The 26,167-nt window shown below is 46.8% G+C and overlaps 1 protein-coding gene across 1 annotated transcript in view; it reads left to right on the plus strand.

The window, feature by feature from the left end:
* The window catches only part of Cad99C (cadherin 99C), a 168,888-nt gene that overhangs the window by 90,546 nt on the left and 52,175 nt on the right, over positions 1-26,167 (plus strand). The window contains exons 2-9 of the mRNA XM_084586032.1: positions 11,375-11,461; positions 19,409-19,471; positions 20,082-20,224; positions 21,878-21,940; positions 22,382-22,483; positions 24,500-24,607; positions 24,912-25,025; positions 25,717-25,884. Of these exons, the coding sequence (XP_084442158.1) occupies positions 11,386-11,461; positions 19,409-19,471; positions 20,082-20,224; positions 21,878-21,940; positions 22,382-22,483; positions 24,500-24,607; positions 24,912-25,025; positions 25,717-25,884 (837 nt within the window). The 5' untranslated portion in view covers positions 11,375-11,385. The remainder of the gene's footprint in view (positions 1-11,374; positions 11,462-19,408; positions 19,472-20,081; positions 20,225-21,877; positions 21,941-22,381; positions 22,484-24,499; positions 24,608-24,911; positions 25,026-25,716; positions 25,885-26,167) is intronic.

A 26,167-nucleotide genomic window follows, 5' to 3' on the forward strand; every position in this document is an offset into this window, starting at 1 on the left:
CCCAAATTGAATGGTTTGTATAGTCGCAGTAAGCGATGAATCAACGCCTGTAAATATACATGCGCTGAAATAGATACAGTACTTATGTCGACGTAGTTACTCATAGTTGACTAATGCATTAAGAGCCACTAAAGTTAACACTGTGTACTTAAAGTGTCAGAACCGAGTCCGCACGAAACTCAGTTTTAAGCTGGAAACTTTGTCGTTCTCAGTACAGTCTGTCCCACGTGGCCACAGGCATCCGCCAAAAACTTGGACGAATCAATGATGCACTGGCCCTCTTGACCTGCTCTGTTCAGCAGCATACCATGATGAGAGGCTGGTGGTCCCATAGCACCACGGCGCAGAGGCTTCTGCCTCGAGCCACAGGCGGGCCCGTCGGCGCTGCCTCGCTTTCTCCGCTCGCTCGACAACGGCGGCCCACTTCTGCATCAGCTAATGGCGGTAGACGCCCGAGACAATGCGGTGACGTAACGGTGCTCACATGCCCCTCGGCATGCCTCCGAGACTCAGTGCGTGCGCTCACAGAGGCTCGGCCTTCGCTCGGGGGCCGACCGCGATCTCAGCTAGGCTTTAGCGGACGCCGAGACGAACACATTGCAGCGTGCATTCTAAACCAGAAAGCAACTAATTGGGATACACTGATAAATCCTGTCGGAAGTAGCTGCATTGCAACCATTGCTGCCTTTCCTTATTATCTAACGTCTAGTGCATTGTCACAGTGCATGCATGAACAAAATGTGGGTGTCAACAAAATGTGCATGTCACATTTTGTTCATTTCCGGCTCGGAGATTGTTAAACCACACCAGAGTTCTAAATTATCCCGCGAGGAGGCCCTGCCGAAGCAGCTACATATCTGTATGTAATCACACATTAGGGTTAGGAAAGCGAGCAAACCTCTTTCGAGTGTCACGTAAGCGGCCGTCTCCGATGTCCATTGCTTCTTATTTTGCACACCAGAGGCTATCGGATTTAGGGCGATTGACAGTTGCAGGCTTAGACATGCCATCACACTTGGTTGGAAAGTGCGGAGGTTAGCAGGTGTGGGCAATATATGCATGGTAAAAGCGAGCAATGTGTAAGTAGAACGACTTCAGTTGCAACATGCACACTTGACATCCCTCGCACCGGAAGTCGTAGTGCCATGTTTTTGCGCCAGAATACCTGGTGAAGCTGACAAGATGCATCTTTAATCTCCGACATCGGATGCAGACTTTCGAGCACCTTTCTGGCAAATAACGTTTTTTCCAGCTGTGGTAGAGTATCTCCGAAAAGTAAACCCTCGCTGCAGTAATTGGAGAAAACGCAGTCAGCAAAAATCAAGTGTCATTGGTAGTTGCTTTGAGAGAGCCCTGTTTGTGACCAGAAAGGGATGTTCCCGAGATTCTGAGTAATGAAACGAAGTTTCACTTTAACAAAGCTGAAGGGACCTTACGTAAGAAAAATCTCACTATAATGAAGTCTCTTACATCCTGAGTCACATTGGGACGTTAAACCCCGTAAATCAAGAATGAAGTGACTATGTGCAATACCTCTGCTGTTGTGCTGTTGAGAGGAATAGAAATGAAATGTCCTTCAAGAATTAAAAACAAAACAAAACTGTTAGCCTTTAGAACTGCACATTCAAAGAAAAAATTACGAGACACTTTGGCGACTAAAGTGGTGAAATGCGAAAGCCTGAGTGCCGCATTCTGCTAGGCATTTGTTGCGAATGTGGCGGTGAATGATGCTTCCAGTAAAGAAAGTGATTAGGTTTTCCATTCATCCCTTTCTTTACGGCATGGTACATGTGTACGCGGAGAATTGTGACAGATACTGCGCCTTTTCTATCCTGTAAATCAATTTCAAACGCCGCTGATACCTGCTGTAATAACGCATCCTAGACATCAGGGTCTGCTTCTGTTTGCTCTGTGTGGTGCGGCGTTCGAGGAAACGGCAAATGACAGGGCGCACGGACGCCTGGATCGGACGCCCAGTGGGGTCAGCTTCGTATATGCATTAATCGCCTTGTATAGTCACGACCTGTCAATTGTGGGGTGAAATGCTTCGATAAAGGGCAATCGCTACCCAAAAAACCCACATAGGTGCTTCAACCCCGCGAGGAGGACACACGATTGTCCAATGCAGAAAGGTTCGCTGGGCCCATCGGCCCAAACATTAAACAGGGCCACAAATATCTTCTGCTGCGCGAGGAAGTTTTTTCGTTGTTGGAAGCCGGGACAAATCACTGACATATCGGCGCAACGTTTTTGGTCCATGAACACTTTTCCAAGCATTTTACCTAGGAGGAGGCGAGCATCAGGCCGCGGGAATTTTTATACCCATAAAAAACACCATTTGTGCCGATAAGTCAGCGACATTTTCCCCTACCGGGCAACCTTATGTCCTCCTCGTGTGACAGAAGTCCTTATATGGCCCTTTTGGATTGATCGCTCTCTTTAAACCAAAGTTCCACTTCACCACCTAAAACCCAGGTCCCCTGGCCGGGCCATGCCACATCTCAGCATGCGCAACGTTTTTTTTTTTTTTTTTTTTTTTGTATTCGTCACAGCGCCTTCCGAATTTTCTTGCTTTCTGTATTCATTTTCTTCTTCCTGTCTCCGTCTTCTTTTTCATCTAGTTTTCTTCCAAAAATTTCTTGCTTCCCTTTGTCTTCTTTTTCTTTCCTGCTTCTTACTTCTTGGTGTCTTCCGAATCTTGTGTCATTCGCACGAAATCTTTGTCTGTAAATGTAGTGCTTTACCACGTGTAACCGTTATTAACGAAGCTTTCACCTAGCCGCTAGTTTTAACGAAGCTATAACATCAGCACTGTTTCCAAGTAATTCTCACCAGAAGAGCCGAAAACAAAGCCGAGAGAACTTTGTACTCAAACACCGGTAGGATCTCTGCGGCACCGAGGTTTTATCCCGGTAGCACCCGAAGTCGAAGTGGATACTCTACCGTGGCACGAGGCCACCACTCCGATAAGAAGCAAGACCATCTGGTTTCGTTCTGTTCATGGGTTTACGTCCCTATCCGATTCAGGCCCTGAGAAGCTGCAGCTGAAGACTGCCGAAATCTTGACATCCTGGGCTTCCTTAACGTGCTATGATATTGCTCAAAAGATTATATCCCGCATCTTTGGGCACAGCAGTCGATCACCTTAATCACTCCGTAACCGGAGCGGGGGAATTTTTTCATGCAAAATTTGGTAGGTTATATAGAAAACTTACACATAAAATATGAGCAAAAGAGGAAACAAACAGCAGTGTGGACCTAATTTTGCTTTCAATGAAAGACAGGGGTAGACCTTGTGAATTCATTGCAATGTATGAATAAGGAGAGGATGAGAAAACCTGCAGATGCGGCTGCACATCTTTATTAGCATCCTGAGTAACAGCTGTCAGCACAGTTGTTATCGTGTTCTGCAAGCGCTGGTGACATTGGAGCATTCCTGCTGAAGGGGGGAGTTCTAGGCTAGCACGTTTGATCTATTTGCAGCACAATCCATGCACCTACATTTTCTTTTTGGAAGACGGCAGCGGGATCCGGGAGGGCCGAGGCAGCCCCGACCTCTGGGTTGTAGAAGGCGGAGAAAGGGTGTCGGTGGCGGCAGCAGCAGTGGAAGGGATGACGGGTAGAATTCGTGTCGGGAGTGGTATACGGGACGGGCACGCGTGGGACACTCGCTGCGGCAGGCCCAGGGAACGTCTCCCAACGACCATTCCCGGAGACGGCTGAGAAGGCCCCAACGGTTCAGGCGTTGCAGCAGGTGCAGCCACCTGTGGAAAGCGGATGCGTGCAGCCAGGGGTAATTTGGAGCGGCCTTCAGTAGCTGGCTGAGGGAGCTGGTCCAGATCCTTTCGTTGACTCAGCGACTGCTGCAGGATCGCGGAGGGTTGAGGCAGCTCCGACCGCTCGGATGCGCAGGCCGGAGCAGCAGAAGGGGAGGCGCCCAGAAATGTCGGCCGTGGTATGTGGGACGGGTACCCAAGGGAGACCCGCTGCTGCCGGAACAGCGGACTTCTTCCAGCTACCAATGCGGGAGCGGGCAGTAAAGGCCCCAAAGGCGCAGACTTTGCAGAAGCTGCTGCCACCGACGGTGAGCGAGTGAATTCAGCCAGAGGCAATTTGAAGCGGCCCGCAGTCGCTGGCGGAAGGAGTTGGTCCAGTTCATTTCGTTGGCTTAGCGATTGTTGCTGCTGGCTTCTGGGGAGCTGTTCGTTTTGCAGCTCCAGCTTCCGGTCGTCATCTTTGAGCTGCTGCTTCTCCTCCTGGACATCTGAGGCCAATGAAGACACGTCCTCTGAGATGCTGCTCATGGTGTCAAATTCACGCTAAGCACTGCGAACACCACGCCCAGAAACGAAGAGCAGGTGAAAGAGGTAAATATAAGACGTAGTTCGCACCCGTTCCAGTCAGAAGAGGCAGGAGCATTCAACCGAACGGCACGAGGAACCCTTCGGTCGACCAGCCGGTGCTCGCCTCTCGTGCCGGCGCGCTGGCGCCAGGACTTCTTCTTCTTTACAAATTAACTAAAAAGACCAGCGCAGCTATCGGAGGCGCGTATTATCGTCCCCTGAAAACTTCAGCAACGGAAGTGCCGGGTACGTGACTAAAAAATAAAACGCAACTTTACGCTTTGTTCAAGCATACAGCGCTGTACGCAAATTGAAATAAACTATTTATAAAATAGTTTTCTGGAATAAAATTACTTACAGTAGAGAGCCTAATTCATCGGCTGCGTCTATCGCACCTCTTTGTTAGGTGGAATAAGCAACTTTGATAACGGCGAGGCGTATTTCCGTTTTCTAAACGGTAGTGTCTCGCAAATTCTTTCTGCTCACTGCTTGTCTCTCAGCGAGTTAAACGGCGATTCTTGATGAGGTGTGTCCCTGAAATCAACCTATAGGTAACAGACTCACTGAAGGGGGAAAGGGAGATTTACTTACGGTGAAGTAAATTGCATAGTGTATCCGTTGTCATACCGTCACCTCTTGGCTGTGTTCAAGGCTGGTTTTGTGGCTATTAATGGTCAAAATATCTCATTATACTACCTAAAGTGGAACACACACCAGGAAGGTTGTAATTTTTTTGAACGTTGTGATTACAAAAAATTTCACTCAGAGGATTCGAACACAGATTTTATTGCTGAGGTAAGCAATGTTTTCATCCATGCCGCAACAGCGGTTAATTTGATATGTCTTTATTGTCTGGCGTTAACATGCCTTAAAATACATACATCATATTTCATCGCAGTAAAAAAAAAAAAAAACAATCTCCTACGAGTAAGGCTTTGACACACTAAAATTTCCTTAGCGCAACCAAGGGCGCTAACCTTGGTAACCTGTACAGGACAAATTTCTTATTTCAAAACCTCAATAAACCTGTGAATATTTTCACAAAAGTACATGCGTGCCGGCCGGGCATCAGTATAACAGCAGTACTTGGCCATTCGGGAACTCCATATACAATGAAGGCCCACGAGCATAAATAGATCAAAACAACAGCCATCTTCGTTATCTGTAGGCAAATATCCAATTCCATACGGGGTGAGTGGTAACTCTATTTATTAATCCTTTGTAGCACATCCCAGGAAAAAACCATTGCCCTAAAACTGCAAGAATATTGATTTAAAGTTTCGGGTTTTTTACATGTGAGGGAGTCGGATCCGCACATGGTAGAAAAAAACACTTTTTTCTTGGAAACACTTACAGACAATGTTCCAGTATGCAGTTTGAAAATATTTTTTTTTCACATGTTTTACCTGCACCTTCCTCACCCTCTTCAAAACTTTACAGTCGGGGTCTCCTCAGTATACGGCACAGTACATGAACTCCGGAAACAACGTCACATAACTCACTGTACAATGTTTGTTGCTTACCATTGCTTAAGTAATCCATTGAAAACCTGGAAGGGGAAATGTGACAATGGAAAACACTTCTTTAAAGAAACCGTACATTCGTCCTGTCATATGCAGCGGTTCCGATAACAAAATCAGGTAAGGCACGCAGAAGCCTGACTTGGCACATGCTACATACAAAACGATCTTTAACGTTACGGAGAAATATGAATCTATTTACTACCATCTACAGCATGAGCCAGCCCCAACATCCACCCACCTTGATGTACCTAAATAAATTCATCCGACTGTTCCGGAATGTTCCCAAATAAAGACGGCAGAAAGGCGATTTAACTTCCGCACCCTTTTCCGCGAGCAGTGCAGCACTTGCAGCACATAGCAGAGTTTGTAAAAAAAAAAAAATGATGTTACAGACTGTTGCTCTTGCAAACAGACAGATGTGCGGTTTTTCATTTATCAGCTTTTTCCTTTGTTTTTGGACCTCCGCTTGCCAATAGGGTTCCGTATCATAGTGGAATTCCACGGGGGCACCTAAGCAATTTATAGGGGTTGAAGCCCATATTAGATCAGCAAAAACTTCTGTGGCAGATGGCCATTACCCGTGCCAAAACCCCTGGTACTTTCCCCAATTAACCAAACTTCCAGTTATCTCCCTGAAGCACTTTACCGCATGCACTGCCCTGCAAATAATCTCTTTATTTTGTAGAGAAAAACGTCAACTCATCTGCGACTGTACATCGCACGCCCCTTGTCGAACACAACCAACGCATTAAAGTTCACCGCCGTTCTATAATTCGTCTAGAGGAAAGGAAAGGCGCAGTATCTGTCACTCGCTATCATTCTCACTGCAGACAAGGAAAATTATGAAAAGCGTTTCACGTCCAGGGGCATGGGCGTGGCGCCACAGAAGAATTGATTGGTACGGGGCTTGATAGGTGGCCATTTACAATCAGGCGACTCGAACAATTCATATAGCAAAGTTGCACCCCCTTCAGTACTACAGAACCAACATTCGCCCGCTCCAGAAAAAAACAAAACAGGAATGAATGACGAACTCAGCCAAATGCTTTTGCGAGGTCGACCTGGAGTAAAGCAACCTGATCATGAGAGCAGGAGCACGATTCGAGGATTGTGCGCGCAATGTGTTCATTACTTTTAATGACACGGCCCCTCAAGCTGCACGCCTGGTGAGGGCCAATGAGAACCGACATTGCCAACTGTAGGCGATTTGATAAAATTTTGACAATAATCTTGTAATCCACAGTTGCCAGTGTGATTGGTCTATAGCCTTCCACTGAGCGTAATTTTTCTTCATCAGTACTTTTTAGAATTAAGACTGTGTCACATTTTGTAAAAGTCTCGTGAAGGGCCTCTACATCAAAACTCACCACGAAGTCATCTAGCAGGATAGGAGCAAGAACAGTTTTAAAAGCTTTGCAAAATTCAGAGGAAATGCCATCAGGACCAGGCGTTTTTGAGAGAGGTAATTGATCAATTGCCACTTCTACCTCCTGCGACTTGAATGAGCTACTAATTACAGAACAGTCATCTTCTGATAAAGGGGTCACCAGGAATGTGAAACGCAAGATAATGTCAGAATTTCTCACAGGAGGAGAGATACTAAACAACATCGAGTAATAATCCACGAATACGGACGTAACCTCATTCGTACTCGTAACCAATGTGCCATTACGCATCAATCCCAGAATCGGCTTTGTAGTCGCGTGATGACGTTCATCAAGCAAAGCTTGCCGCCTCGGCGTTCGCAGTGCAAAGCACGCTTGACACGAGATCTAATTAAGGCGCCCCCTTATCGTTCCGCATCATTCCTTTGTAATTCAGTTTTGACACTAGCGATTTTGTCCCTATATGAGCCAGGGGATTCACATTTTTGCCCTTTACTTGGAGCCACTTTGTATGAGTGTTTTACGTAACAGTAGTATCCATGGCTTCCCTCTCCTTGGAAATAAGGTTAAAGTGCTTGCATATGCGGATGATCTTGCGCTTTTCTGCACTGATAAACCAAGCATAGAAAAAGTGTTATCTAGCATACAATCTGGCATTCTGGCATTGTTTCTGGTGCTCAGATGAATCCCCCATATGCAGGAGTGGAATGGTCATGTGTGCTCCCTTAATATCTGGGCGTCCCACTGCATGCAATTACGTCAAGTGCAAATTACTCGAAAGAGCTAGTTCCAGTCGTCCAGATTTATGCTAATACATTTGTCCCCTATCGGCTTTCAATCTTCGGTCGGGCTCAGGCCTGCAACATGTTTCTGGCGACAAAAATGTATTACGTGCTTTAGGTCTTCCACTGTTCTAGGCATGACATTACATCCAGCGTTTTCACCGAATATTTGCGACGTTTATTTGCTCATCAAATTTTGAACCGATTCGATGTGATAGCCTACTCAGACCTGTTTGTGTAGGGGGGCTCGGCTTAGTGCACCTGTATGTGAGGCAGTTGGTTGCCCGTTTCTTCTTTTTTCCTGATTGTTCACATCTGATTATTAGAGCATTCCTGCAAGTTAATTTCATGAATTTGCTTCCCAACCTAGTGTTTTTTTTTTTTTTTTTTTTTCAGATTTTACTGACCGCCCAGAGTTACTAGGATTTTTGCAAGAAGTTTATGCTTCGGTGTGGTTTTTGACAGTATGGTTCTCGAATGAGTACTTATATTCTGTTTCGCGCAAGCCTATACAAAGAATCGATAGCAATGCTTTTTCCGCCACCACTCTATCGTTCTTTATACTTTGGTACTAAGGGTCATGATATGGTAAAGAGGGTGCGCAAAATGCAGATTTCTCCTTGCACGAAAACATTTTTCTTTAAATTACACACCTGTTAACATATGGCTGCATAGCAAAAATATTTTTGTATCTTCTGTAAACTTCCGTTTGTGTGATGTGCCTGAAACAATTGAGCACTGTTTCATTATTTGAAAAGACGCAATTTTCTTTTTGGACGTGCTGCAAAGAACTCTAAAGAAAGACTTTGCTCTAAATGCGTACAGTGTGCGGTATACAATCTGATTACGAACCATATATGACATGGTTTTCCTTATTGGACTTCATAGCTTGTGGAAGACACGCATGTTGGATCGCAACACTAAACCTGTTGTTCCATTTTCGCAGAATGATGCAGCAATTGAAGGACATTTCTGAAGAAAATGAGTTTCAACCTGACTGGTTTCCGCTGGTGGCACTATGCTTATCTTTGCCTGCCTTTTAGTTGTGTTTTTTGTTGTGCAGCTCAGCAACGGCTTCATCATCATCATCATCATCAGCATCAGCATCATCATCAGCCTGACTATACCCACTGCAGGGGGAAGGCCTCTCCCATATTTCTCCAATTAACCCGGTTCTGTGCTAGCTGCATCCACTTGACCCCTGCGAACTTCTTAACCTCATCGGCCCACCTAACTTTCTGCCGCCCCCTGCTACGCTTTCCTTCCCTTGGAATCCAGTTTGTTACGCTTAGTGCTTAGTGCTTTGCAAATAGACTGTGTACATAACCCTTTCTGTACATAACCACGTGTAATAAATACCATATCGGAAGAAAAAAAATCGGGAAGTGGCGCAGTGGTAATGCGCTGGGCTGGGGATCGAAGGGATGGAGGTACGAGACAAGGTTTATAAATTTATTTTTTAAGTATCAGAGCCGCCGCAAAAGCGTGACACTTTTACTGACGACAACGATGAGCTATTAAAGGCTTTCGCCTCAAAAAGAAGACGGCCATATTTTACAGCGTTGCAGTCTCAACTGGTCGGCGAGATAACAGCAGCAAGCTCACGAAAAAGAAAGAAATAGAGAAATAATCAAAAAGAAGTCACGTGCCCGAAAAATTACCGATGCAGCTTGGTGTGAAATGCTAAAACGTTGAGTTGAAATATCCGCAAAATTCTGATCAAATAAATACAACATTTTGTTATTTTTTAAAGCGATGTTTATTCCCTCAAGGTATGAAGAGGCGTGGATGAAAGAAATTATGGATGAAAGAAAAAGGAGGGTTAAGTAATTTCGTTATTTCGTACCGCAGTCCCGCAACTGCATTTTATTTGCAAAGTTGAGGCGTTTTGTCGCAAGAAGGCACGTGGAAATCGTTTTCACAAACTTTGAGCCTTAATTGCGCAATAAACACAGGTGTAAATTAAGAAAATGTCAACCCCATGGTAGCCATTTCTAACGTTGGTAATTTTTTGCGTGTCGTGCAGTCTGGAAGTTGGAACAGCAAGAATCAAGCTATATGATGAATTAATGGACGGTGATGCGCTCGTTCACTACGTTAACAGAACTCTTGTAGAGTTTTAAAAAATGTGCTTAAAATTGTGCAACTCGACCTCAGCGAACATGTCTGCACAATATATTTCAGCAGATTGGGCTAGGCCTCCCTTGCATTGGTCCGAATAATTGCTAACCGTCGAGTGTCATGGGCAGTTCGTGTAAAACACCTTCAGAAAAACAGAGGCGCGGCATCGTCCTCAATGCTTACCCGACTATGCACTCCTAAAGTGTGTGTGTGTGTGTGTGTGTGTGTGTGTGTGTGTGTGTGTGTGTGTGTGTGTGTGTGTGTGTGTGTGTGTGTGTGTGTGTGTGTGTGTGTGTGTGTGTGTGTGTGTGTGTGTGTGTGTGTGTGTGTGTGTGTGTGTGTGTGTGTGTGTGTGTGTGTGTGTGTGTGTGTGTGTGTGTGTGTGTGTGTGTGTGTGTGTGTGTGTGTGTGTGTGTGTGTGTGTGTGTCATCGAAAGGTAATATTTAGCATTTTGCGTGTGATGGTGTATACGTAGATCTGCAGTTGAGGCCAATAGAGATATACGCAATGCCATAATCGAAGGGCAAGTGTATGCATTACCTTCCTGCGATGTCAATGTATCTGTACATCTACAAGGTGCATAAAGAGTAACGTACAATGTGTGGTCCAGGTCAATCATACAGAATCGATCCTAACACAGGTTTTTACGCGAGTTTCGGGTATTAATAGGTTCTGAATTTTTTTTTTTTTTGTTCCGGATGTATGGGAAGAAAATGGGCACTGCGATGGCAATTAGGACGTTAAACATGCACCTGCATGAAGCCTAGCGCCAGCACGTTTGCTCTTCACGATTTTCTTAGAGGCAGGGAAGAGCAGTTGTAAATGAAAGTACAAAACTTATATATTTATTTTGCCCCCTCGTATACTTTTGAATGCCCATCCAAAGTGTATTATAACCTTTAAACTACACTAAACTTTGACCTCGCGAGTAAACGTAATCTCAACCAGAACGGGAAACGAGCGCGCACACGGCGAGTCGCCGAATTCTGTGGGCGCCCACAAATAAGAAAACGAAAGCAAGACGTCAACAAGGTCATCGCTTCCCCACTTTGTGCCATTCTTTCCTCCTTTTCCATCGCGATGGCCGTAAACTGCAGCAAACGTGCGGCCGCACTTTCCGCGTCCCGGCGCGGCCGTTGTTGCGGACGCGCCCATCTGCCGGTGCGCGTCTTTCTTCTCCTCCAGCGCAATGCACACACGCGCTCTCATCTTGGTGCAGGGCTCCGCAGCATGACCAGGAAATGTCGGCGGCGGTGGTGGACACTGCTGCTGGCGCTCCTCAGCCTCACGCCGTGCGTGCTCGCAGGTGAGCAGAACCTCCTCTCTTTTGCCTCCGCTATGCCGGCGGCTCTGCGTATAGTGCGCCGATGCAAGACCGTTTGCTGGCACGCCGAGATTGCATAGCTTGAGAAGGTCGAATAAAGGGAGGAGATGGGTTTTCAGGGGATCTGGTACTTGCACCCGGTACTGACGAAAATTCTTTCATGAAAGATCGGCGGCCAGCTTTCACGAAGATGTCCTTTATTTTTAGGTCGTAAAACAGTCATACAGGATATACGAGCTCTTTTCGGTCCAATAACTGCAAACGCGCACAAACAGCGCTCAGGTGTATGTGCTCGATAATGCAAGGGCTTGTTAAATATGGCAACATTTAAATGCGCGTGTTTGCTCCACTACACCAATTGTGGTCAGCAGTTTAACATTGCTGCAATCTTCTTTTCTACCTAGGATGGAATATAATTTATTTCGCCTGTTTAGCATCAACCGTTTTGTTCTTTTTTCTCTTTTTTTAAAGAAAACCAGAGAATATTCAAGTTCAGCGCTAGTAGCGCGACTTTCGAGCTATAGTAGATTTCTAAAGCGGATACTACACGACCTGTCTGCACTTATGCATACAAATAAATAATAGCTTAAATATTTCGCCACGAGTTAAATAGAACGCTAGTTTGTTCACTCGTATAAAATGACGAATAATATAAAAGGTCTTCTTCGGACATAAAATATTAGTGTAGAAAGCTAACTATAATTAAATGTCATGCTAATTTTCAGAGCTAGAGGTAGAAAGACAGTGGACGCGGAATATTGTCAGAAGTCATGTTGCTGGGAACTTAGTACATCACGTATTCCTGGCAGTTTTTATGCTCGTGTCTCAGCTTGATGCATTAAAAAACAAACAAAAAACAACAGCATTTTTAGAAGAAATAATCGAGATATATTTTGATGGGCCTGAGTTGCTGTTGTCCTCGGATATGTTAGTATCCTAGCTATGTATTGCACGTTGAATGATGCAGAAAAACACAACAACAACAACTGAGAACTTAGATTGCCATATTCGGATGCTTGCTGACGATTGTGTTATTTACAGAACAGTAACTCACACTTTCGAACAACAATCCCTTCAAAATAATTTAACTCGTGTGAAAGACTGGTGTAATGAATGGCTAATGACACTTAACACAAGTAAATGTAAATATATGTCGTTTCATCGTCGCCATTACCCCCTCCTGCTCAGCTACAGCATATCTAACGTTCCTCTCGACATTGTCCAATCATACAAATACCTTGGTGTTCATCTTTGTCAGGATCTTACGTGGAATGTGCATATCTCAAACATCATATCATCCGCTAACAGAACACTAGGATTTTTAAAGCGTCACCTACGCTCTGCACCTCAGCATGTCAAGCTCCTCGCATACAAATCACTAGTTAGATCAAAATTAGAATATGCATCTCCCATCTGGTCTCCGAAACAAGCATATCTGCGTAATTCAATTGAAGCAGTTCAAAACCGAGCAACTAGATTCATTCATTCATCGTATTCTTTTGATATCAGCATATCATCCTTAAAATCACAGTCCAACCTATCTACCCTTGCCCATCGTCGCTACATTGCTAGTTTATGTTTGTTTCACAAGTTTTTTTACTCCGAGCTACGACAGGAACCTTACATCTGCGCACCCCCACCACGTATCTCCCTCCGCACCGGTCATCAGCAGCAAGTGTCCCGACCTCGCGCCCGCACCACTACATTTTCTTCATCATTCTTCCCCCGGACTGCCAACGACTGGAACGGCCTTCCCCGAGAACTTGCTGCTATCACGTGTGCATCTTTATTTCTTGATCAAATCACACGTGTACTTGCGCAGTGAAAATCTTGTATTTGTATAACTTACTTACACATATATGTTACCAATTCTGTTTTTCATTTCTGTGCGCCCCACCCCTTATGTAATGCCCTCTAATGAGGGTCTTTAAGGTATTAAAGCTGCTTTAAAATGTTTATATTTTCTTTAACGCTCCTCAGTGTGATGCCGCCTAAGCGGGGTGATTTGTTAATTGGCACGTCAGCAACAGTTGACAGTATTTCAGCAATGCTACGCACCTATCACGGGCAGATGTGTGCAAAATAGTATCATTATTGGGTTGGGAAGTTGTTAACCTTAGGACCATCTTGTAGTATAGTAATGTAAATAGAAATTTGACCGTTATGTATTTGTTGACATTCGGCGGAGTCATATAGCTCCTGCTCCAATGCTGTCATTTACGATACCCCAATGCTTCGTTGTCTTACTTGTTTAGCGCGATGCAAACAAAATGCTTTCTTCAGCGCTCTCGTTACCGACACTGAAATGCCACGCCGTCGTTCGAAATGTAGCATATATAATTGCCTATACCTATCATGTCTTCATTTTTGGTACTGTAATAATTCTTCTTTTTCTTCAAAATTACCTACGACGTCCTCGGTCAATCAATTGGAAATAGAAATTAATGAGAAGGAAGTCGGGTTTTCCGAATGTTGTCGGCTACTAGCGATGAGGAATGAGATTAGCGAATAAGGTTTACCGTTAGCTCGACGGGTGCGAAGAGACGACGGCGCGTTCGGGAGCGCCATTCTGTGCAGTTGGCCAGAGCAAAGCTTCCCCCTCTACGCGATAGCGTGGTGCTAGTCAGTGTGGAAGGTCACACCATAAAAACAGCGACATCACGCTGACCAACGGTAAATGCGGCGGCCAATCAGACGATGCACCCACGGAAAAGAGGCCACTCGAAACTTGCTCGTAGGCCCTTGTTTCTGGGTTTTGAAAGATCATGAGCGAAGCAACTGGGCAGGCGGAAGCCATCAATAGTTAATTAGGTGACAAAATGTTAGCCCCACTAGCTGCGTCCAGTAGCTTCTTAAGCCCGGGGCCTTCAAATCACATTGGGAGAATACTTCTCAGAACGGTAAGTTTAATCGTGCTTTTTCATTGAAAAGTAATGACTGCAAGCATTAATAGATCACTAGGATTATTCTGTACATTTTTACCTTCTCACACTTGCTGGCTCCGCGATCAAGACCGCTCATGCTCCTTTGGACCTCAAGGTCTCATAAGTCCGCCTAGCTTCACCTTCAGAGATCAGTGCGGAACAAGTCATCCACTCGTGCTATATGTCGCTTCGCTCCACGCTTCTTTGAATTAAACATGTTTTGTCTTTTCCATGCGGCGACTTTCCGCGTGACAGGATTATTACCCGTGCGAAGGAACGGCTCTTATTAGTGTCCCCAGAACTTTTTTTAGCGCTGGCACGGCTTCAAAGGTGATAGTCAACAGGATGTAGTGGCATCTGGCTCTTGCCACTCTAGAGTGTCTTTTAGAAACGCGAATCCACTGAAAGCAGCTCGCTCTGCTTGTAATCTTTGCTGGTTGAAAGCTAAATAATGGCGGATAAAAATTTCAGAGGCATCGAAAAAATCTGCCACGGAGCCTTACTATTGAGGGGGGGGGGGGGGGGGGGGGTATGCAGAAAAAGTGGGAAACATTGGAGAGATAAATGAGAACAATAGAGGGCCATAATCGCGTGACTGCCGCACTGTGTGAGTCTCCTTTCTATTTACGTTACTTGCCATGAGATGCCCATATATTATTTCTATATCAGGTATGCACACACACGTTCAAAGAAAGTTGATCTCCAACCGTACTGAGTGCATAATAGGCATTGATAAGAAATGTTTGCAGAACTCGCGGGGGACTCAACGCCAGTCGGCCCGCCGTACTTGGCTGCCTTATTCACCTCTTGACTGATTCCTTTCAAACGTCCTCGAAGGCAATTTAGTCTACCTGATTAACAGAAGCTGCGCTACATACGGGCAGTCTGTCGTCGAAAGCACGTATATGCCAATAGGTCAAAGCCTTCGCTTCGCATCAGAGTATCTAGTTAAGAAAAGAAGTTATTAGGATACACTATGTGCGTCATTCCTTCGTTACCGGTTCGCATATAAGTCCCCAAATTCATCCGTCCGAAGCGACACAGTGCTCACAATCAAATGATTATGAAACAGCGCCACAGCGGTTGCAGGGCGGACACGCCCCCCTTCACCCGACTGCCGATGCGAGCCCGTAAGCGTGAGACGCGAAGGAAGAAGGACCCGAGCTTTCCTGGTCCGTTTTTAGCAGGGCGAAATTGCCTCGTTGTCTGCTATAGCGGAAGATTGAGTAATTTCTTGGCGCAACAAAGCGAGGCGTCTCGCCGACGGCTGCAGCGGGCTTTTCTCACCGCTCGTGTCTCCTCCGTGCGACAGAAGAGAAAGCCGCGGAAAGCCGTCGCAGTACAGCACCGGCAGAGCTCATCGCGTCTCCAGTACGGAAACAATCGATGCGTAATTATGCCACGCAACAGGCTCACCGGGAGGCCGTTAAGCCGCTTTCCGTCCGTTGATCCGGAGGATGCTGGACCGTTGCGGGACAGAGCCGCGATTATGGTCGCCCGGACGGCGCGCCTCCCACGCGGACACTTTCGCGTGCAGTTTCCGGCAACACCGACGGCGCGACGCCCACCGCACGGCGAAGAAAGCCGAGCGAGTTTGCGCAAACCCGAGAGACAAAGAAGCCGGCCGCAGTCGGCGCCGGAGTCAAGGAGGAGGCTCACGCCCTGCAGGGACAATGAGGAAGCCTTTGTTCCGCGCCAAGCCCAGCCTCCCGAGCGCCACTTCCTCGTGCCACTCTTCCACTCGTTAAGATGCCTCCATGGGCGCCCGCAGACGTGCGCGACGGTCGTGCCGTACTAGACTGGCCGGTCTTTGGCCGCGCCAGCCTGGGAAGGTCGCGTCTCACGCCGGAAGACCGAGGCGAGTGGGAAACGTCTAGGCCGCGGGCTGGCACTCGCACTTTGGATGGCCGCGCCCAGACGCTGCCCGCGTCTGCCGGCAGCTCACTGACCCTGGATAGTACCGACGTACTGCAAGGCATAGAGTAAGCGCTGGGTCCAGTCCTGGTATGGTACTTTGGCGCTGAACCAGCAAGGCTGCGCACTTAAAGACTGATGTCTCCTGCGCACGATCAGCGTCGTCAAGGGCCCGCCACGTGTGGTGCGGGATGAGTGATCTGCGCGCAGTCTCAAAAAGTAATAATAATAATAATATATAATAATAAAAAGAAGGCGGGGGGGGGGGGGGGCAATCTAGCGCGATTTAAACCTGGATGCGCTCAATACAAGGACAGCTGTCGAGGTTCAATAATCATGTTCTGTCTTTTTAAAAATTGTATAGATGAGGCAAAAATGAATCGACACAAAGGAAGGGACCTTAGTTTTGCTAGAAAGGGTTATTTCTCTGGTACTTTCTAAACTTCGAAGTTAGGAACCGTGTAGAAGTAAAGATAAACTTTTGGCGAGCTTCGATTTTCATTTTTTGTAGTGATATGAACAAATTTCTTTTTGCATCCACGCGAAGAGGTTTCCCATGGAAATTAGTAAAAAATCTAGCTACGTGTCCCAAAAAAAAAGGCACTTTTCAGGACTGCACCTTCGACCAGATGGTGTGAGAAGTTCTATTTGCAATTTTTATCCGATTCCTTCTATCGCCAGGGGAAATTCGTACTTTTACACAGCTGAGAGTTTTTCTTTCTTAAACTGCGTCTTGAAATCTTGACAAGTGAAAACATTTGTTGTTTCACATCGAAATATTTTATGTAACTGCTCATTCCATATACAGGTCCATACTCTGCGTATTGTAAGAGAGCGAATTTTTGAATGTGAGTCTCATTACTACTATATCTTTTCGAACACGGTGTTAACGTCTGTAAGCCGCGCATTTTACGCAGGAATAGGAACCTAGAGACCTTAGTTCGAAACACTCGCTCTTATTCAACTGTATGCCCTAACGTGTGATTAAGCAGCACGACTGAAACACCCTCGAAAGTCAACACCTGCCCTACGTCTGGAGCGCGCGCTTCGCTCTCACTCACTCCCCTCCTAGATATTAAAAAAAAATGAGAAGGGTTCAGCGCTGCTGAACCAATTGTGGAGCAAATGAAGGTGACCGAGCGTTCTTCTTCCTCTTCGTCTTCTCCTCCTTCGACTTCGTCTTCTTCTTCGTCGTCTTCCTTCTTTTTCTTCTTCGTCTTCTTGTTCTTTGTCTTCTTCCTCTTCTTCTTCTCGTAGCAACGCCTTTTCACGACGTAGCTGCGGCCACCCGAGGTCTCGCTTTGGCTGTTATAGTGTTGCTTTCGCAACAAAAAGAAGACGCCTAATTAAAATGCAGTGAAGAAATGTGAATGGCTAGATTGGGGCTAGGAACTGAGGAGAAGTGCGTTAATTAAATTCAAAGCTTGGGGGTGGCTGCATAGTGTACTGGCTGCTGACAGAGCTTCCATGGCCCTGTGCAGACAATGCACCACCATCGCATATCTATCCTGCCTATGAATTTTTGACGTTTCATGAATGCCGCCAGCACACCACATTCCAACCCTACTTGATTCGCTGCGCAACTCGTAATGCCATAGACGGTCACACCTACTTGAAGCCGCCGACTCTGCAGCCTGTTAGCTGATTACGTCCACACCACGTACGGATAACTGTGACTCAAGAATTTCGGGTAATCGCGAAGTCACTGTTTAGATAAAGAAGAAGGGCCCTTTTCAGCAGCAAGGGGCAGTCACGGAAAGGGGCGTGATGAGTCGTCGCTCGGCCGCCGTTCATTCACACATGGCTGATCTCAAGGAACGCCTTGAAGACGACACGCGCGGCCAATTGACTCGCAACGCCACAAAAGTCGGGAAGGAAGCGCATGGTCCTCGCCTGTGGTTTCGCAATGCCTCCGCCGCCACTGACGGGGGCGCTTTCAGCGCTCGAGCAATACTGCAGTTTTCTGGGAAGCCCCCGGACGGCTTCCTGTCCTTTGAGGCATGTCCGCGCTCGCGCCCAACGGAAGCGTCTGCCGTTGTGTTTCGAAGGGTAACCGGCGTGGATGGATGAAGCACGCGGCTTTCCCGGGGCGTCGCTAATGCTGCGGCGCTCAGTCGAGCGAAAGGCGAAACCATCGGGCTTTGGAAGCTGCGAGCTGGACAAAAACGGCTCTGAAAGGAAAAAAAAAATTAATGCACAAAGAAACGCATGTTCCGAAAGGTGACGCGGCAAACTAAGGAAGCGCGTGTTGCCTTGTGCGATGGTCGAAAGCAGTGGCCAGGAAAAACTTCCTCGCCATTTAGCGTCGGGTTATTTTTATTTTGTTTCTTGTTTCCTGTCGTAACTGCGGAGAAACGACGACTGTGTGATCATTACCTTTTTTCTTTCATCTCTCTGTTTCCTCCGTCCAGCATCTTAAATCTTGGTGTTCGTTAAACGTGCCTCGCAGTTCGGCCTTCGAACGGCTCACGGCTGTCACGCGGCCACGGTCCGTCAGGCTTATCCCTGTTCCTTCGCCGCAGGATTACATGAAGGACGGACGTGACACTCGGCTGTTTGGCCGAGAATGTTTTGAGATGGTATATCTTACGTCCACAACATATGTCCACAAGGAGCTCTTTATTTGTGATGAGCCCACGTGTTTCAGCGCCTTGTAAATATATAAAGCGCTTTTCGCGCTTTCCGTTCGAAATGAGTGTTAGATGTTTAAGAAATTAATCTATCCATCTAACGTCTCGAAACCAAGCTCTATTCACGTTTTCTTCGTACGGAAACAAACAGGTTGCGCCGAAGATATGGGAACTGAATTCACGACAAGATATGAAAATACATGAAACGGGGTGACAAAGTGCTGGTTATCATTATCATGCCCTTCCATGCTTCCAGCACTGAAAGCAGCTGCGAAGTAGACGACAACTTTCGCGGGTTACATGACGTTATCACGAGCGAAATCAACGAAACAGACTAGTGTGGGAAGTACTTATTCAGCCTTTTTGAAGCGATTTATGGCGTATATAAGTCTCCCTAAAGGGGGGAGGGGGAGGTTTTGAAACGTAATTTTTTTTTTCGTTTTTTTTTCCCCTTTTTCCAGTATGCGAAGTCGAGGGTGGCGGTACAGTGATCATCATGGACGTACAAGAGAGTAGAGGCAACCGTAAGTGTACACATTTCGATTCATTGTAGTCATGATCAGACAGGCTCTTTTGTGCTAGTAAAAAAAAAAAAAAATTCCCCAAATGACAGGAGGAGTTTACAAATCAACCATGTTGTGGAGGAACTCAAGCGCATGCTTTGCTGGGGACATTAATCCGCACCGGTAAAACAAAAGCTCCCCGTTTGGGCACACGCATATGACAGCATCTGCAGACCGCTCGGCGGAGCGTGCTATGAGAGCCCGATAGCCGGCTTTCAGCCTAATAGGCCGACTCGAGCCGACAGGTTCATGCAAACCCCCTGTATGTGGCCCGTCGCAGTGCGTCCTGCTGCTTTCTGTCTAAAGCCGCAACAGGGGGGCTTCCGGCCGAAGCTTTGTAACGTTTGCCGCTTGTTGATGGTTCTGGCTGCTAAACGATTGGTTCGTGCTGAACCAAACGTTTAGTGAGGAACACTAAAGAAGTGCAGATAAGAAGAGAGCCTGATATGCCCCTAGTCTAGGGACCTGTTTCATAATTGGGATAAGACGGCAAAGCAAGGCGTGGGGCTCAAGTAGCCGCCGCGTACATTTAGAGCGCGGATGTGCCGCTGATGCTGTGCCGACTTTGCAGAAACGGACCAGGAGACGCAACCGCGGGAGCTGCCCGTCGTGGGCGAAATGCACGACATAGACTTGAGCATCCAGTCGTCCAGCTACGATGTTTTCCAGCTGCTTGGGAAGCGCCTCATCCTCAAGAGGCCTCTGGACAGAGACGTAAGGCAGGCCACAACACCGGTAACAAAGGCAGCACTAGCGATTGATTGGTTGGCTCTGTACGCACCCACCGCCTGCGTGTGCTCGAAGGAACTCGGGCCCTTTCCAGCGGCCGCGCTATTTACGTATGTAAAACAAACATGTGCAGAAGGAAATGTCCTGGTTCTAGTAGCATGATCGCCATGGTGTTCATTATAGTGACGGTCGGATGGGTAAAGTTCACCGCATTACAATGATTTATAGTTAACGTTTTTCTAAGTAAAGACGACCGCTGCATTCGTATCAGCTTTTTGCATCATCCTAACAGGCCGCCTGCTATTTGTTGCGCCCACTGTGTGTCGTGGCCAAGTCCATTGCTTTCATTTCAGTTCTTTTCTTGTATGCCATCAAGTTTCGGTTGGTAGATATAATAAGTGGTCTCTCGTAAAGATATACGCCAGTCAGAATCTTTTAATCACTCGTTTTGTCTGCTCTTTAATTCCAAGCTTTTTCGTTTGGTTCGAAATTTTCCCCATCAGTCAAGGCTATAATAATGCTTTGGCAGCATACTTCCCGCTTGAGGGATGTATCTCTGAGGTGCTGTTCACTCGGGAGAGCCCTAAAATGCGCCGTTAACTGAGACTTATTTTTCAGCTAACCTCACTCAATACCAAAACCTGCTGTGATTACTTGGCTGGAACGGATGCCCATCGGTTGATTAAATCACACGTCTTTATCTAGCGCAAAATAATGCTCCGTTGTCCTATTTGCAAGTGCTGCTTTAGTCACAGTATTTTCGGAAGTTTGGTGATAGATACTTTGCTTCACGTGGTCCTTAAATAATTCCCTAACTAAAATAAAGTCGATGAAGACCAACACCTCTTCCATTTCGGCTCCTAGTATCTTCTTTCATGGCGAGTAAATGAACCTCGTAGTAGTACCGGCTATTTGTCAGTAATTAGTATAATGGTAGCAAAAGCTCGAGCTGTCGTCGTGAGATAGCGTATGAAGAAATACCGGGTGCATTGCAACCTATGAGTCTACCTCTCTTCCGATGCCCCCCGGCGGTTTAGATCGTGGCGGGCCACATAGAACGGCGGAGAAAATAATTTCGCGGGGCCGAATATTCGCAAGCTGCCGTTTCTTCTTTCTCCGCCTATGAGGTCAATTAATTACGTAATGAGGTGCGGTCGCTGCTCGTAGTTATGGCGTCGATTACGCGCGCAAAACGTTCTGCTATCGTTACGCCCTTGTTCCCAAGCGGCGAGCCTGCGGTTGACCTACGCACGGGTGGGGCGAGAACGCACTTTCACTTCAGCCGTAATTATGGGAAAAACTCGGCCTCCGGCGCTGCCGCGGGCGGCCCAGTTTTTTTCTTCAGCGTCATTTAACACGCCGCGAGCTTTTCGCTCATTGAGAGCGGGAACAGATGGGCGTGATATGATGATTAGCGAGAACACGCATTTCTCATTTCCAGCAATGTTATCAGGCATCGTTCGTGCATGGAATTGCAAAACCTCAGCATAAATTTAAATTATGATTGCTGCCGCGTGCCGACATGATTAGTACAGGCCTCCCATTTGTGAGCCTCGGATCTTTTACGAAGCTTGTAAGCACATTGTGTCGCGGACATGAAACAAAAAAAAAATGCCGACGTTTTCCGTTCTTTTGCAGGCCGATGATTTGGCGTCCATCAGGCTTCAAGTTCTTTGCCAAGCCAGGCTTGGCAGAGTGCAGGTGAGCAGCTTAACCTGTAGCCTCGCTTGTTTGCTTTCGGATGATGTCAAGGGCATCGAATGAAGCGAGCTGATTTTCTCTTCCTTCCTCATATATTTCTTTCAGAAAAGCAGTGCCCGTTGATATTTATCTTCATTTTCTTGCTCAAGGAGATAGGAATTAAACCACTGATGCATGGAGCTCTTTAAGTGAGAATTATACTTTGGTCGAGGCTTGTGCACAGGTGCCTTTTTCGGCGGAAAACGAGATTATTCTCGGCGTACCTTATTGCTTCGATTCGACACCCTGGAGACTAGCGTAGCTGAGTGTAAATTATTGCTAAAGCCAGCTGCTGCTTCGTGTACTGAATTTATCGGCTGTGGTCGTGCCATAAAGCGCGCACTTTTCCTGGCAGCAGCATAGCTTAGCTGACTGACTGTTGCGTCTTCGTGTGGTGCGCAGCCTTTCTCACAGCGAGCCATCCAGGTGTTGGTGCGTGTCAACGACATCAACGACAACCCTCCTCTCTTCAGGCGTCCTCACTACGAAACCAAAGTATCAGAGGTACTTCAACGTCTCTACTTTCATTACACGTACAGTAAGTACATTAGTAGAAACTCTATGCTGACCTCGTGTCCACGCGAGGAAAGGTCGGAAAGGACGTTCGTGAAAGAGAAGAGCCTTGCGTGGTAACCGCAAGCGATGGAGAGGGCAAAAGGCATTGTCTCTGCAGGTCTCCAGCTGCTACTGATGAGATCGTAATGGAGGGATGTAATCGCTTCGTGGACAACGACGAATGGTGCTGGCGTCCTTCCGTCTTGCGTGAGAAGGTGCGGGAGACGGCAATCCATAGAGTTATAGCCTGTCGGTTAGCAACAACGCCTCAGACACTTCATTTTTTTTTTTTTTTTAATGCAAAGAGGAAAGGGCTCTGTCCGTTAGTACCCCGACTAATTTCCGTAGTCCGACAGCTAGAGAGGGGCGCCCTTCAAAGAATAGTGACAGGTAGTGCCTTGTCTGCATTTCTTTTAGAGCAAAATGTACCCAGTGCGTGTAAGCGCAGTTTTGCTTTCATGTGTTTTTTAAACGTTCTCGGACCACCGTGGTTTATTGTCGCTGGACCGTGCGGTGGAACTGTCCCAGAATCTCTGTCACTTCAAACATATTAGAGTGCGCATGGAGAAAAGTTATACTTAATTCCAGAAATTTTAACTGTTGGAGATGCTATGCGAGCCACTCTGACAGGCCTAGAAGTGAACCCGATTACCAATTTTGAAAGAAACAGTAATTCAGCCTGCTTACGCAACAGCAGACCGTGAAATAGCTTCGATGGTTAAATTATTATTATTATTATTTTTTTTATGCGAATGGTGTTAAGTGTGTGTTCTCCGAGATCAGAGGTGCCTTGAAGGTAGAAACATGCTGTGAGAAATGTGACATGGACGTATAGAGCTTATTCACGTGACGTCATTGCTGCTTTACTGGCAACCATGGCACGCACAATGCAACATGATAGAGGGAGAAAGAAAGAGAGAGAGAGAGAAAGAGGGCCTATGGCTAATCAGGGTACGGCGTTGGTGAAATCCGAGCTCTGATTGGACGGCGTTCCAAACGGCGTCTCAAGTGTCCGACAAATGAGCTGCACGCAGCAGGGAGGACGCAGGGAGGGAGCAGGGAGGAGGAGTTTGGAACCGCCCAACGTTACGGCGTCTCCGCAATACAGGGTTGCCACAACGGCCGCATTGTAAACCTGATTGTGAATAGGGTCTATAGGTCGTCTTGAGGTGCATCCCTGTGTCACACGCTCCACCTCAGAAATGACTGTTTTCTATGCCAAGGATGTGTAATCTGACCCCTAAGGAGACAGCGTCCAGCCTTCGTTCTTCGTGATAAGGCGCAGTGCACGAGAACTCAGGAGAGAGTTGCACAACGGAAATATTCAGTTTGTTTTGTTTTTCTTCGGCGGAACATACAAGGGCCTTTAGAAACGGACTGTCAACGTCAAGTGCTCTGCGGCTCTTCGGTAAAACTGCAGATGAACCTATTACCCGCATATTTATTTCGCGAAATTCCGCAGAGCGATGGCTGCACAGGGGCCTTTCTCCGCGGCAGATAAGGTCAGCGTTGAAAAAAAAACTGCGCCGTGCACCCAGTGAGCAATGGTAGCAAAGTGATTGTTACGATGATTTGAGTTTATGGCGCCTTCTAACACATATTGTTACGGTTTTCCAAGTGGGCTTATGCCATCAGGACATACGGGACGGGCAGTCTACTCGCTTGAAAATGTGCAACCTTTCACCTGTTCCGACGGGTTTGGATGAGGTGTATCCGCGCCGGGGGATGGCGGATGCAGCAGCCGTCGAACTTCTCCCTACTTATTTTTTTTTCCTAAATAAATCATTCAGGCAACGGATCCTGATCGGCGATGCCTGTTTCGCAGCCTTCAAACAGCGCTCACGATAGACCATGCACTTTACACTTCGCAGATGCTATCAAGTGGGTAACCGGGAATGTTACAGTGTTGAGAAATGTGTTGGTGGTGTGTGTCACTGGCTCTCTCTGTTCCTGATGCGGGCGCAGTTGGCTCCCGTGGGCACGACCATCTTCCGTGACTTGGCCACCATGGACATGGACACGGGAACCAACGGGCTAGTCGAGTACACCACAGCCCCTGGAGACGGCAGCAACGTAAGTCCGCTGGTCTCAGGACGAGGCTCCTTGTCATTCACCGATTCGCATCCGAAGTGGTCTCCTTTTGCTGAGTGAATAAAAACCACTATCGTTCGTCGTGCTTTTCGTTGCTCATATTTTCGTCTTCTTTCGCGTTCTACGCTAAGAAAAAGAAAAAAATTACGTTCCAGTAACAGGTTAGGTGTAAGGGCCGCCGGGAAGAGGAAAGAGCGGTCAGCTTGATGACTCTTTGTCCTCGTGTGGTTCGTGTTTATCAAACTACCTCATATTCGAATCTTTCATTTGTTTTTGCTTTTCGCAGAGCGACGGGTATGAATTCTTCGCCATTGACCTGCCGTACCAAGGCCTAGTGACGATAGCGAGGCCCCTGGACTACGAAAGGGCCAAGTACTACCACCTCGTCATCAAGGCAACCGTAAGAATGATGCGATCACTATACATATGCAGAGTGAGCACTGTCCGCTGTAAGCAGGCTGTAATGAGGTCATTAATTACTATACGGCTGCAGCGGCAGAAAAAAAGAAAGGGAGTACTCGTTTCACTGAAGTGCATGCATAGCCGCGGCTTCTCATTCCACTTTGGCATTCCTGAAAAGTTTCGCAAAAATTCAGAAATGATGATCTCACCATTCCGCACTGAAATAACCTGCCGAAGGTGGTATGAAGTTATTTAGTGAATTAACCAAGACGCCGTCGTAACGTTTATAAACATAATAGTCGTGACTGGTTAGAATAATAAGGAAGTAGAATAAAGAGATTAAATGTAGAAAACTGAAGTGCACCCCTGCACAGGGTCTTATTTCGCTGCATATGGCATATTTCAGGCATACGTAAAATGTAAAATACATTCGAAACGAGCAATCACGCGAGTTTGGTATATATTCGCCTGTTTTATTCAAGCATTTTTTCTTCTAAGGTTAGTCTCGCAGTAGGCACGCACTTTGTTCGGGGATACTGGGGCCTGTCAGTAGGGAAACAAGGTTTTCATGGAAGATGGCGGTATTGATTAGTTTCGAAGTCAACAGCGGCACTAAGCCCTCACTTTTTGCTGCTTCATTGAGAGACGGAAAGTGTCAAATGTTTGCCGATGTTTCTTGACTGCCCCAGGACACGGCGTCGAACCCGTCGGAGCGGCTGTCCAGCACGACCACGCTGACGGTGCACGTGGAGGACGGTGACGATCAGGACCCGGCGTTTCTCTACGAAGGCTGCAATGTCGTGCATGGAGCGTGCGCCGACGTTGAGTACAGCTCCGAAGTCACCAGCGGCCTCATTGTAAGATCAGCGCTGCTGGCAGACTTCAGTCAGCAGTCCGGTGACCTTGATTTTCACATTGACGCAGTCGCTGAAACATTTTCTGCCTTATCTGCATCGTATTTTTCAACTTTTTGTGACATTCTTTTATTCCCAGTTGAGTTTATATTCTGACTGGACAAAGAACTGAGATTTCAGAACATTCTGTAAATTATAGGTTACACTCAAGGTAACGTGGCACACGTGCTCAGAGCTTCGGAGCCTTTGTAAAGAGTTGAGGAACACTTTTCTTTTCTCGATTTAG

The sequence above is a fragment of the Amblyomma maculatum genome, unplaced genomic scaffold, assembly GCF_055883805.1.
Source record: "Amblyomma maculatum isolate TAMU_Amacu unplaced genomic scaffold, ASM5588380v1 scaffold_13, whole genome shotgun sequence".
Taxonomy (NCBI): Eukaryota; Metazoa; Arthropoda; class Arachnida; order Ixodida; family Ixodidae; genus Amblyomma; species Amblyomma maculatum.